The sequence below is a fragment of the Primulina huaijiensis genome, chromosome 18, assembly GCF_012295235.1.
Source record: "Primulina huaijiensis isolate GDHJ02 chromosome 18, ASM1229523v2, whole genome shotgun sequence".
Lineage (NCBI taxonomy): Eukaryota > Viridiplantae > Streptophyta > Magnoliopsida > Lamiales > Gesneriaceae > Primulina > Primulina huaijiensis.
In genome coordinates, this window is record NC_133323.1 from 1,435,612 (window position 1) to 1,449,140 (window position 13,529).

General features: G+C 37.0%; 2 protein-coding genes and 1 pseudogene across 2 annotated transcripts; 1 reads left to right on the plus strand and 2 right to left on the minus strand.

Moving 5' to 3' along the window:
* Window positions 1-265: 265 nt before the first annotated feature.
* On the minus strand, window positions 266-6,326 carry LOC140964583 (mitogen-activated protein kinase kinase kinase 3-like; annotated as a pseudogene).
* A 1,026-nt stretch (window positions 6,327-7,352) lies between these two features.
* Window positions 7,353-10,601, minus strand: LOC140964712 (BTB/POZ domain-containing protein At2g13690-like). The gene is made up of 2 exons (XM_073424588.1): window positions 9,823-10,601; window positions 7,353-8,427 (listed from the first exon to the last, which is right to left on the minus strand). The coding sequence occupies exons 1-2, from the start codon at window positions 10,447-10,449 to the stop codon at window positions 7,489-7,491; spliced, it is 1,566 nt and encodes a 521-aa protein (XP_073280689.1). The 5' UTR covers window positions 10,450-10,601; the 3' UTR covers window positions 7,353-7,488.
* Window positions 10,602-11,779: 1,178 nt separating this feature from the next.
* LOC140965271 (uncharacterized) lies at window positions 11,780-13,351 on the plus strand. The gene is made up of 3 exons (XM_073425422.1): window positions 11,780-11,972; window positions 12,049-12,111; window positions 13,056-13,351. The coding sequence occupies exons 1-3, from the start codon at window positions 11,892-11,894 to the stop codon at window positions 13,185-13,187; spliced, it is 276 nt and encodes a 91-aa protein (XP_073281523.1). The 5' UTR covers window positions 11,780-11,891; the 3' UTR covers window positions 13,188-13,351.
* Window positions 13,352-13,529: the final 178 nt, after the last annotated feature.

Sequence of the window (13,529 nt, forward strand, 5' to 3'; positions counted from 1 at the left end):
TGTGCTTCTTGAGCTCAGTCTGAGTTTTTTTTTAATGAACCGAATTCATTAAAATAGGTAAAAAGTATTTGGTACAAATACACTGGGCATCCCAGGAGATAATAACATATCAGTATTCTAAAATAGACCTCAAAGCACAATTCGAAAATAAAACAATTACATTGAAATGATTACATAAGTTGCTTCAGGGACACATTGGTAAGTGTGGATTTTAATCTTGAAGAAGATAGTATCCACGTTCACCTTCTCATCATCGAACATGACGTCAGTCTGAGTTGTTGATACGAGTAGGAGTGTTTTTCCTTACTGTATAAGAAGGATGCGAGGGAGAAAGGAAAACCTTATTGTCAGCTTTTGCATCACGCCTCAATGGGCTGGAGGGGGGAGATACTGGCAATGACGATGCTATTTTTCGTGCATTATCTCTGCAAACATAAGAAAGTTACTATTACTTCAGGACCGCGGTGAACAACAGTAACAGCTGCCAAATTTTCACGTGAGAAGTGTGAAATCATAAATTCATATTTATACAGTTAAGAAAATTATATAAACCTTATTGAAAATTTTAATTGGTGAGCAACCAACGCTCTTGTTAATCTCTTTTTGTCTTACTAGGAGGCTCTCTCGCGCGCTTGCGTAGTAGGTGCAAATCAAAGACCTCATTTGCACTGGAAAAGGAATTGTGTGCAATCATGACCTGGGTGTGACGACTATTTATTTTATTTTCCAATCTAGATGAGACCCCTTCCACATGCCTTGGCCGAACCTTCAAGATGAGACCTTTCATATGACTGTTTGTTGGTGCTTTGGATGACAGACTTTTGGTGCTTCGAAATCCCATCTTGTGAATTGTCTGTTGTCAGGGCCCGTGTTCTTAATTAATATTTAATTACCAAACAACAAGGATTAATTGGTGTAAACAGCGAAAACGAGTTTAAAACGTTTATTTGGACCTACAGAAATTTCGGCATGACCTCCCCTTAAGTAGGACATCTCAAAAATTTCAAAACACAACAATAACATTAAACGCTCGAAAATAACCTCAAGTTCACAATCAACCACACAAACATCCTATAGCCGCACTGGCCAGGACTAGACACAACATACCACAAATAAAATCCCAAACAACATAAAAATATCACCAGACAGCTACACAGGGCATCTCCCTGGAAAATGTATCAAATCAGTATAATATATAGATATCGGGGAACTCTGACACAAACCAACTGACTACTGGGTACCACTCGTTGACGCTCCACCAGACCCGTCAAATCCCCTGGAATGACCTGCTATGGCATCGAAAACAACCACAACATAAAAAGAAAACAAGGGTCGGACCCCAATACTACAAACCGGTAAAAATCACAACGTATATAAAAGACATGTAATAATACCAAATAAATGCAATGATATGCGATGCATGAATGGTAACAATGGAATAACGGATACCAAATGGAGTCCAAACGAATAGCATCATCAACATTAATAGTGGCCACCCGTGCCAGGAATGCAGCATCAAATCGTCGCTCGTCCATACACGTAGCATCGGGAATGCGAGAAGCTAAGTCGCTAGTCTCTAGCTGTCATCTGGGTATGTGGCTAATCCTAACCCACTCGTCCCTCTGATGACTCAATATATATCAATAGAATCAACATAAATTGCCGTCAAAGCTCAATATGTTATGCCAATACAATTAATGCATGAATGCAACAGAATAAACATTCAAGGCACATAATAGCAAACAACATTCACCGAATATTCTTACACGTCAATATAAGCGTCATAATGATATAGGTTTGACCGTACCTCAACTTCAACTTACAATACCATGGTAATTTCTTAAGGACTATCGAATGAACTCGTCCAACGATATAACCTACAATATAAATTCACTGCACACATCAATATACAGCATTCCAACTTACTAAAACAATTTAAATCGGCTCGGTTAAAAATTCGAAATCTGAGCAGCCTATTAAACCGATACAAATTCTGAAATTCCAAGCTTAATACCTCAATAATCTAGGCTAAAACGCACAATAGTGATCTCGGAGAAGTAGCTCACCGGAAATGTCGCCAGAAACACTGTTCACGATCTGAAAAACAAGCTGGAAATTAGGGGAAAAGCTTAATTTTCCACTATACAAACTAATCCACCAAAACACAACTAAGAATTGAAGCCAAAAATCTTACCTAGAATCGAATCGAAGCTTATGCACAGTTGCTGGAAATCAAACCGATCGAGCTCAAAACCTTCCGATTCATGGCAGGAAAGACTCTAATAGAAGGGAGGAAGAAAGTTGCTAAGCTGCTGCACTACTCTCCGACCACCGGTGGCGCTGCGCTACTGAAGCAGAAAGAGGAGAGAAACGACGGGTTCTGGAATCGAAGAGAAGGGATTTGCTTTCTCTGTTGTACGCTAAACAAAATGGATTGGATTCATTTAAATTAAATTTGGAAATGGGCTGGGCCTAACTTAATAATTGGGCTCTCACATCTACATAGATCTCGTGCACCTATAAATAGAGGTGTCCGGAGTCCTCAAAACACCCAACAACAAATACGCCATTTCTTCTTTTCGTTCACTTCAGCTACCCCAGTTTCCGTGATAAAGTTAAGATACTTCTTCAGTTCGCCGATGTACCTTTGTGCTAGGTTACTACAGGTGATTCCTACAAGTTTAGCCGTTGTATCCTGGGAAACAGTTGTCCTTCTTGACTCTCGGAGGACCACTGGAGATGACAAATGAAACTGTACTCGTTACATGTCTCGATTTGATTTCCAGTTTTCATTCCGTTTTATCTACTTACTCACATTTTCTTTAGTGTTTACATTTTGTCTAACAAATTAAAATATATGGACTAAGTAGATTTCAAGAAGAGAGTACCTTGGACTTGTAAATGACCTCGGTCCTTCGAATCTTGATGCATCATCCTGATCCAAAGAAATGTTCGTTCTGCTGGACTGCATCTCCAGGGCAGTCTTTAAACAAGTAAACAAAGACTTCTTACTAACGATTCCAAAAAAATGACACTATTTTGACAACCCTTTTAAATGAAGCAAGAAAGTGAATCAATAATATTTAAAAGTTCTGCAGGTATTAAATACCTGAGTTCGACTCCCATCGAACGCACGAGGAAACGCTTCTCGAGTTATCTTTACATTGGTTGCTCTAAGTGTAGCTTGGTTTCTGACAAAAGGGTGATCTAGTAATTGGCATGCTGTGGGCCGCGCAGATGGTTCCCGTTGCAAACACAGCCGTATAAAACTTTTGGCATCAGCAGATAGGTGATCCGGAATCTCGGGAGCGTCTTTGCTATTCAGAATCTTAAATATAGCAGCTGCCTGTTAATGAACACATGAGAAAATTTTAACATGAAAGCAACTTCAAGTTGATATCGATTCCCCCAAAAGAAGAGACTAACCCACCCACTCATATTGACTCCAAGGAGGTTTTGATGTTGCCATTTCGAGAACCGTGCATCCTAAACTCCATATATCCACTGGAAGACTATACCCATTTGTATTCATTACAGCCTGAGGAGAAAATATCAGGGTCGTAAGAAATTACAGGGAGCGCACAGTCTTATAATCGATATGTATCTTCATTTATAAGTGGTGGGAGAGAATGAATGAGACCAACCTCAGGTGCCATCCAGTAAGGGCTTCCTTTGAAGGGTAGCATTGAAGAACGGGTAGTTATCTGTACAATGACAAGAACTACATAAGAGAGTGGAAGGTAATCCTAGATACCAAACTAATTTTCAAATTTTCCTTGAATCTAGAGCTAATCAAGACGATGCCTACATGTTTGGCCAGGCCAAAGTCGGCCAGTTTTATTTCACCATTGGGATCTACCAAATTGCTCCTTTTATATCTCTGCAGAAAAAGGACGAACTTTTTTAAAATCCACGATTTTCCACGAAGAAAACAAACAAAGTCATCACCAAATGAGAGCCAGTTGTACCTATGCACAGTATTTCGTCCATGTAAGTAAGCAAGACAAGAAAGAATCTGCCTAGTGTAATTTTGTATAACTGGTTCCCCAAAGGCTCCATATTCTTGCAGCAATTTATGGATGGAACCTCCAGCAACAAATTCCAAATAAACTGATAATCTTTCCTCATTCTGGAAAAGAAAAGAGCAAAATTATGAGGGGCTGAGAGTCTCATATTTGTCTGACCACTAGTTCAAGGCTTGACAAAGTTAAAAACGGTAGAAGATACGATACAGCTGATGAAACCAGATTGAAAACAAAATAAAAGAAAATCTTACCAGGTCACTTCCATAGTATTGAACAATGTTTGGGTGTGAAAGCTGACTTAGCAAAGCTATTTCCTGTTGAAATGCCAAAAATGTCAAGAAGAGAATACCAATAACTAGCCATTGAAGTCTAATGTTTGAGAGTAAAGCAACAACACAGAAAATTAGATTTTCTTCAGGAGATGAGCGCTATTGTAAATCTAAAAACTATCAAAGGATGACCTGGTTTAGTTGCTTTACGCTCTCCCTTGATGATTGTTCATCCGAGACGACTTTAACTTCTTTTATAGCGCACATTTGCCCATTCTCACTGCCAAGACAAACAATATATTATAATATATAGCTGAAAAAAGGTTATACCAAAAGAAATAAAGTTATAAACAGGGCCACTGCCAATTAATTGCAGATCTAGTAAAAGGGTGTAGAGGTCCAACAAGCAAATTTTGAAATTTGTCAGTGGTTTTCTAAAATTTCAAGTCCTCCCCAACCGCCACAACATTAACCACGAATTTGTGGATTCGCCGTGCCTCTAACTACATTTTGTTGGTTGAAGGGTGCTTAATTACTCTGAAAAAGTAACGAAACAATTATTTTCATCAAATTTCCTACTTAGTAAAACCGACATCAAAATCATCAGTACCTATTAAAACCGAGATAAACATGACCATATGCGCCTCTTCCAAGAAGCTTTCCTTTCCTCCATTTCGAAGAAATACCACCAGGGCTTGGGCTTTCAGGTGTTCCGGGACTTCTTGGAGTCGATAATGCGGAAGGACTAACTGGAGAACCAGGTGGAAGGGGCAACTTATGAAATTCATTCCTTCCATCTTCAAGTTTCCCATTCGAAGAGTCAAAATTAATCCAATGAATTCGAGCATGGATAGGTGAAGTGGCAGTTTTAATACACCTCGATTCTCGACCAGGGCTTCGTGACAGTGGACTTAATACTCTGTTCTCAACATGTCCTCTGCCATTGGACATAAATTTTACATCAGTAAGATTAACTGCTGAGATTGAAGTTCATTCTGAAACTTGAACTTAAACCAATAACTATAATTTCTTGTCAATTTTCATATTGTCTGAGAAATATTGGAATCATTCTGCAACAATTCTGATCAATTTCACACTGCCTAATAAATCGACGGTTTAAGTAGAGAGTATATGTGAACACAAAAAATGGACACATGCAAAATTCAAAAACAATCAACAGATATCTGATTGCATTTACTTGGTTAGCTTATTCAACAAAATTTAATCTTTGTAACACAAACTTTGAAGAAACACACGAGAAGTTGTTCTGAGGTAAAAATGACAAAATATTCAGTCAACCATTTTAGATCCGACCAAGTAACAAATTAAAACTCACAAAATCTGTAACATCACAAACTCCAAGACTTCAATCATCGGGAAAAAAATGTAATCACGAAATTCCAACCAAAAATCTAGCCAACCTGAAACCATTTTGATCCGCAAAATGAGCCGGATCGTCGAACGATCCAAACGAGCTGACGCTTGAAACAGAGCCCCACCCGGGTCCCATACCAACGGCATGAAAATGGCCCGGCTGCTCCGATGGTGGTTCTAGAGGCAAAGGCAAGGGGTGCCCCCAATTCAAAGACGAAGCCGAATCAAATCCAGAAAACCCAGAAGACCTTCCCAAAGCAGAAAAATCCTGGCTATTTCTTGGCGAATTTCTCGATTGAGGCAGTACCGAAACCTCCTCAAAGCTCTTCACTTTACCATTTTTGGTACTGCCGTTTTCTTTGCCTCTCTTCTTTTCATTCTTCAGCGATGAACCCTCCACGGAATCCTTGGACTTAGTTTCCGAAACTTTGCCCCGACCAGATATTTTATCCCACCAAGCTGGCATTTTTCCTCAGTAAAATCGAATGAAACCCAGAGAAAGATACTTAACTAAGCGTCTCCGGACACGTTTTCAAGCATGCATCCCCAACGTGAGAGAGGAGAAAAATGTTTGGAAATTTATACGAGGAAGCACAGTGGGAGACGCCAAGTTGAAAAGAAAAGACCAATATCAACCGACAATAAATAATATGATCAACACTAGCTAAGGTATTATGCTTTGTTTTGTATTTTTGTAAAAGAGAGTGTGTGGGCCGCATGGTGCATGCATGGTGAAAACGAAACCAGTGGGAAAAGACGAGAGCCAGATGGGAAGGTGACGATAGGCGCCTCCTCCATGACGTGGCCTCTTTTTTCCTAGATTCTATTTTATTATTAGATTTTCAGTAAAAAAAAAAAAAAAAAAAAAAAAATTATAAGTATCAAAATATATATGAGATCTATGTCATGCACTTGTTAAGAAACAAAATCGAAGAGACAAATAGATAGAAATCAAAACAACATATCGATAAGCTTGTTCTGATATTTATTATGTAACTCTTAATTTCTATTAACATCATCATTATATACTATTGTGATTGAAGATTAAAAAGTTATGGAGTTTGAGTTTCAAAAATAATATATCTTAGAGGTGAAAACACGAAATTATGTTTTCAAAATTTTATCATTAAAAATTATTTTTTTTAAAAAAAAATTATCAATAAATAAAATATTTAATTTTAAACTTCCCATGAACCAATAAATTTTGTCTTTTTACATTTTAAAAATGTTTAAACTCACCGAAACATCTAGATTTTATTTAATAGTAACAATTTTTTGTTAGATGTACTCAAAGACATTTTAAATAATCATGAAATATTATTATTATTGTACTAAATAATAATAATAATAATCCATGTAATAACACTATTTTCTTCGAACACAAAATCCAGATAGATAGATAGATAGTCACAGAATAAAATTCATGCACCATAGCTACCAATTTAATCATATAAATTATATAAAAATAAATAAAATTACGAAAAGACAAATAAACATAGCCGACCAAAATTACAGTTTTCCAAATAAGAAATCCCACGCTCGATGTGTTGAAAAAATTGAAATAAATGTGATTTGGATCGTTTCATATATAATTTACATATTAATATTAATTTTTCAAAAACATGAAACCACTCAGAAAAACAATTATTTGTAACTATTTAACATAAAAAAACGCAAAGCAGGATTGAATTAATACTTAACAGATAAAAAAAATTTGCATTGATAATATGATCTATGCATTATTCAATCTCAAAGCACAAAAACCAACTCTTTCAGGGAAAAAACACAAAATAACACTACAAGTTGCTAGCAGCTGCAATTCACCTATGTTCAATAGCTGAGGTTCTGGAACCCTTGACGAACGATCTTCGCCACCAGATTTCAAATGCTTTACTAAGATTCGGGCACTCAGTACCATTTTTCGTAAAACTCGGAAGCCATTCCATAAAAAGTGTGTACTGCTCCTTCAACGGAAGGGTTAGAATCATTTGACCCATTGCTTCTTCCAATTCCTTCATGTCAAGCCCCTTTCTGCACCTCTGCAGCCACCCGAAATCTGATAGGATTGGCCTAAACCACATTTTAAGAAATTCTAATCTTGTTTCTGGCCGACAATGCAGTTTCCTGGCACCCATTGCGATAAAAAGCATAGCAGAGACACGGCTAAGTTCGAATCTAATCAATGGAGACGTGGTATAGTGCATTTTGAGCAGTTCACGTTGATTTGTCCAAAGATCCACGAATCCCTCAGCCATCTGGTGCTCGAGTAGGATATCAAGAAGCCAATTTAAGTTGTTTACCTGTTGTGAGATTTGCTCTAACAAAGGTCTTTGTTTTGCCGTTTTTCTCAACTTTTGACCCATATCAGTATCCGAGGCCTCCTCGAGCAGAGTCGTGAGTGACCCGATGCATGACTCACAAATGGTAAATATGTCGTTCTTGTTCAAATCCGGAGCGTTCTTTTTGTAGACCGAGCTTTTGGAAAGGAGACCTTTCACCAAAGATTTTAGATCGTTTCGGGCATTGGTATCAGTACAGGTGGTTATAGACCAAATAAGCTGTTTCGTCATGGTTTGTTGGGTATCGACACAATTAATGCCAACGATCCTTTCAGAAATTTCTTTTGCTTCTATGTCATCAATATTTAGTTTAGCACATAACTGCCTCAGCTTCTCCTCTTCTTCTTCCGCCCAGGGTACTGCCTCGAGGTATTTCAAGCATGAAGAAACACCCCTGGTAAACTTGATCCCTGCTGACACCTGCCAGTATGGTCGGAAAAGATTCTCAGATTTCAAGATCAACGGATCAACGGACAATTAGCAGATAAAATTGACTAAGAACATATTCTGATGCATAAACTTTTTTTAGAAAAAAAGGAGGCCAGGCAAAGCCGCACAAGGAAAAAACCTTTCTCAGCTCCATTCATATAATCATAACCAGCTTAGACTACATAGAATACAAGAAAATAATAAATTTAATAGCAATTATTTCGGTGATGGCAATAACATGCGACAATATCTCATAATAATTTTTCTTCATGAAGGAATACAAAACAAACAAAAGAAGGAAACAAAGTTCAGTAAACCCCATCTCCGAAGTCTAGAGCTTTTCCTTGAAGTCTGACATGCATGACCACCTCAACACGAACAAAGTTGGTTTTTCACCGTCCATGAAGGATTAAATTACATTCAACGGCAAATATCTTATGCTTCATAAACGCCTAAAACCACAAATAACTGCTGCCTCAGTTGCTTCTTGCTTAAATCCAGCGAAGGTGTGAAACAACTTGAACAACAAACAGAAGCACAATGAGAAATGCCACAACAAATTTGAAAGGCATTAGTCATGAATCTTTGAAAATATTGCATAACTCAATCAATTTTAAGTAACCATCAACGACATCTTTTCAAACATAGACCTTAAGTTCAACAGCTGTAGCAAACAGCAAACACAATAATAGATTGTTCACATCCTATTTTCTGGTTAGCCCCAAAATTTTAAAAGAAAATTTTGATAAAAAGAGATGTTAATTTTCTCATCGCACTTCTAAAATTTAATGGATATTCAGAAAACAAATATTCCAAGATCACTCAATGAGACTCACTATCTAAGTGGCAATGGCACACGTAATCGGAGGTACACTAAAGTCGTGCAGACTTCACAACGTATTCCATGGTCCACAACAGATCGAATTAGACCTGGCAAAAAATAAGTGAAGAACAAGATTCATCTCTGATTAGTACAAACTACTCTCCAGGTCCTCCTTACCTTTAGGATATAACGCTCCTTTGATGGGTGTTGCAATGGCTCTATTTGTAACAATGAGATAAAAAGAATGCTCAAGATGTATGCAATGAAATGAAAGATTGTAATAAATCTTTACTACATGAAAATAGATCATCGATAGGTATGCGTAAAACTCCTCCGCAAAAACCTCATCATAAACATATAGTTCAAATTCAATTCATGATAAAATTTCCAAAGAAATATTGATCCCAAAATAAATGTGGCATTGCCATTTTCTATCTGGAATTTAAACAACAGGTATAAATAAAAACAAGCAAGAACTATTACTGAAAAGTGCTGTATACCGTCCAAACGAAAGAAATGAAGAAATATTTTCAGTAGTAAAGCAAGAATGATGATTATAATACCTCCAGTATATGAATGGCACGAAAAACACCGACATCGAGGAGTTTCTTTTGAATATCATCCTCAAACATGAGGCCAATAGTCTCGCGAAACACGTTCAAATTCTCCACATCCGGCACCTCAATCCTACACAATCCACTCTGATTCTTGCGATAATCGGATATCAAATCGGCAAAAACGGGGCTGTTAGCGACCAAAACCTCAGAACCCAGCTCCAGAATCAAGGATCCGCCATTTTTCCCCTTCAGATTCAACCTCACATCAAAAGTTTCCGAATTGACCTCATCCCTCGAAACGGTTTCAGAATGAGTTCGCGGCAGCGGCACTTTGAGGGAATTATTTCGAGTAAGAGGTTTTTGAGGGGTGGAAGAACTCACCGGGTTGTCGGAAATGGGGGAGACCCTACCCGGAGACAAAATCCAACGAGAAAGAGGAAGCTTTTGCTGTTGGGTCTGTGGGGAATTGTAAGGCATCTCTAACTTTTTACCACACGATGAAGAAGAATGTGAGCTTGAAAATTTGGGTTTGTCGGGGCTAAGGGGTGGTGTGACGAAGGAACAACACCAGTGTCGACCCCTATTGGACGGCGGTTGTCGGCCGCGGGGATTGTGAGCCGTGGAATCGGGCATTTTGGCAGGGAAGTGGAAACAGTAGTGTGGTTTTCAGTGTGAAATCATTGTACGAATACAATGCCAGGCAAGCAGTGGACTGAGAGTAATCGAGCCCATCTTTGGGTAGGAAACAAAGGGATTGGTGAATTCGAGGAATATGAAAGAAAGAAAGAAAAAGATGTGCTGGCAGGGAATTTCAATATTGTTAGTATCGTAATTTTACATAATTATATATAAATAGCGATGATCTCATTAATCTTTATTTATGATATGTGTCAATCTTAGTGATATTCATAATAAAAAGTAATATTCATAACATAAAAATTAATATTTTTTCATGAATGACTCAAATAAGAGATATGTCTCACAAAATACGACTCGTGAGACCGTCTCACATAAGTTTTTGTCATTACACATATGCAAACAAAATTAGTCACAATAAATTTAATATTAACAAGGCAATTCGAACTATATTCAATAAGTTATGTATGATCGGACAGTAAATTGTGTGGCTGCAAACATCACTTCGGGTGCCTGGTTTGGACTTTATCTTAGAAATGTCAATTGCTTCTTTCCTTCCTTTTGTTTTTAATAGTCTTTTTTCTTGGTCCCGTTAATGTTTTCACAAGTTCACGGAAACACCAATGTTTTTTATTCTTTAAAAGAAATTTATATATCATGAAAATGTAATGTATGGTCGGGTGACTAACATATATATCGGGTAATTGTAGTTAATTTTGGCTGAGCAAGTGTGACCGCCATAACTCTATATACTAGATATTTGGCACACGCGGTGCGTGTGTACGTTTTTTTTTATAATTATCGAGGGATTAAATTGCTATTTGACAAATTATCGAAGGACTAAAGTGCTATTTGAATAGTTGTAATTAAAAAAATTAAAACAAAAGTTTTTTTGAAATTTAAAAAAATAATAACAAAAATGTAATTGTGTGATAAAATAAGGGCAAAATTGTGAAATCAAAAAACAGACCAACTTTTTTGTCTCTATTAGAGAGAGTCTTAATAGATAGTATATATATATATATATATATATATATAACATACATGTGGAAACACGTGATTGATTCCCCTTCTCGATGTTTTTATCCCGTTCGGGTAAATAAATTCGTCCAAGAAAATAATAATAATAAAATAGCTCAACATATCACGTGTCCGATTCCTACATGCAAAATGTTCCACGTACTTTGAATATTTTACAATAAATCGACTAGTTATCTTTTTTATATCATGACGTGCTACAATAGCTTGCCCTTTTCTTGAAGTATCTCTTCGTTAAATATTACCTCGACGCTCGGGTTCCTCTTCATAATTCCTACACACACACACACACACACACACACACACACACACAGAGAGAGAGACGGGCAATATTTCGAAGTATATATCCAAAGCGGTCGTTGTTGTTGTCTTTATAATTTGTTGTGTGTAATAATAATACGATGGTTAGAATAATGGAGAGGCAATCGTCTATTGAGACCGAACCTCGCACGCTCAATGTTAATCAATTCCAGTACGCAAGGGTAATTAATTAATTGTCTTCGACCCTCTTTACAATTTGTTTTTTTGGCTCTTCTAAATATGTCTATGCTTGTATAGGAAGCCGCGCGTAACGTGGTGAACACAAAAACGCTGGAGGAGGCTCTGAGAATATTCACCCAGGTATGTATATATATATGTACATACAGATTCGTTGAACTTTGGACTAGAAAATTAGGTTTGTTAAGTGGATGGTCTCATGTAAAAAAATAATCTTATTATGGATGAGCTTATATTGAGTTATATATTGTGAAGAAGTAAGAATAATTGGTCAAGAAACTCTCTCATTTGATTGCGCAGGGTGTGCAAATCAAAAGTATTATTTGCACTGGAAAAGACTTGACTTGTGTGCAAGTGTAATAGTATGATCTAAGTGCATCGAATGTCGGATCAATGAAAAACTGCGTATCAAGCTTCACTTAACTTTTGCTATTTTCTTGAATTTTATTTTTGAAAATTCACTCCACATCGTTCGAGTGTGACATTTCACTTGTCTAACTGTTGGTGCCCCAAATATGATTGACAGCTTGTGCTCCAGCTGAGCAAATTTTTCCTTTTCGGATGGGCCACTATGTGACTGTCCATATGTAATCCAAGTGTCTATATATAGAGGCAGTTTCGAGTCTTTTAAACATATCTCATACTCGCGTATTACTTTTTTTTTTCTTTTATTGTACATGCCTCCTACTGTGTTGCTCCAACTCGTGATAAAGTTCAAGTATTTTTCAGTTCATCGACCTAGTACCTTCGTGCTAGGTTTCTACTGGTTGTCGTTCATCCAACTTGAGCCTCGAAACACACACAGGAGGAGACGAATATGTTTTAAAACTTATAAGAAAATGTTTTAAGGACATTGAGTTTGTTTTATTGTTTTCGTTCGTTTGTTTCTTTTCGGTTCTGATAAAACTTTACACTTTTTTATTCATCTTTCGAGAACTAAGATATTGGCTTATGTATATAAATCAAAATGAGATGAAGTGAATGAAACGTTATATTTTATGTATTCCAATGACGAGTACGTGCTGGGATAAGTGATACTAAATGTTGGTTGGTTTTGTTTTGTATAGGGTTTGGAACCTATGGTGAGATCATGTGAAGGAGAAGATCAGTACCTTGATTTGGTAGGAGAAGAAGAAGATCAGTGGTTCGCCATTAACGACAAATTTGGAGATAGAGATACTGTTTCTGCACCTTTCTGATTATGAATTTGTAATGTTTTTGAAGTTTTGATTTGCTCGTGTATATAAGTTTTGAAATCATACTTGCTACTCTTGATCCATAGGGATCTTTGGTCCACCAGATCCCCGAATAAGGGGGGAACTGGGGAGCCTATGTATATATTTCAGTAATTGTTGTTTTGGTATTTTTTTTTTTTTTTTTAGCATTACGAAAGGCCTTGTGGTTTTATTTATCTCCCGATTAATTTATTTTGATATCTCAAGAAGTCCTTTTTCTGAATAAAATAATGAGTAGATCTATTGTGAGACAGTATCACGAATCTTTATCTGTGACACAGGTCAACCCTACCGATATTCACAATA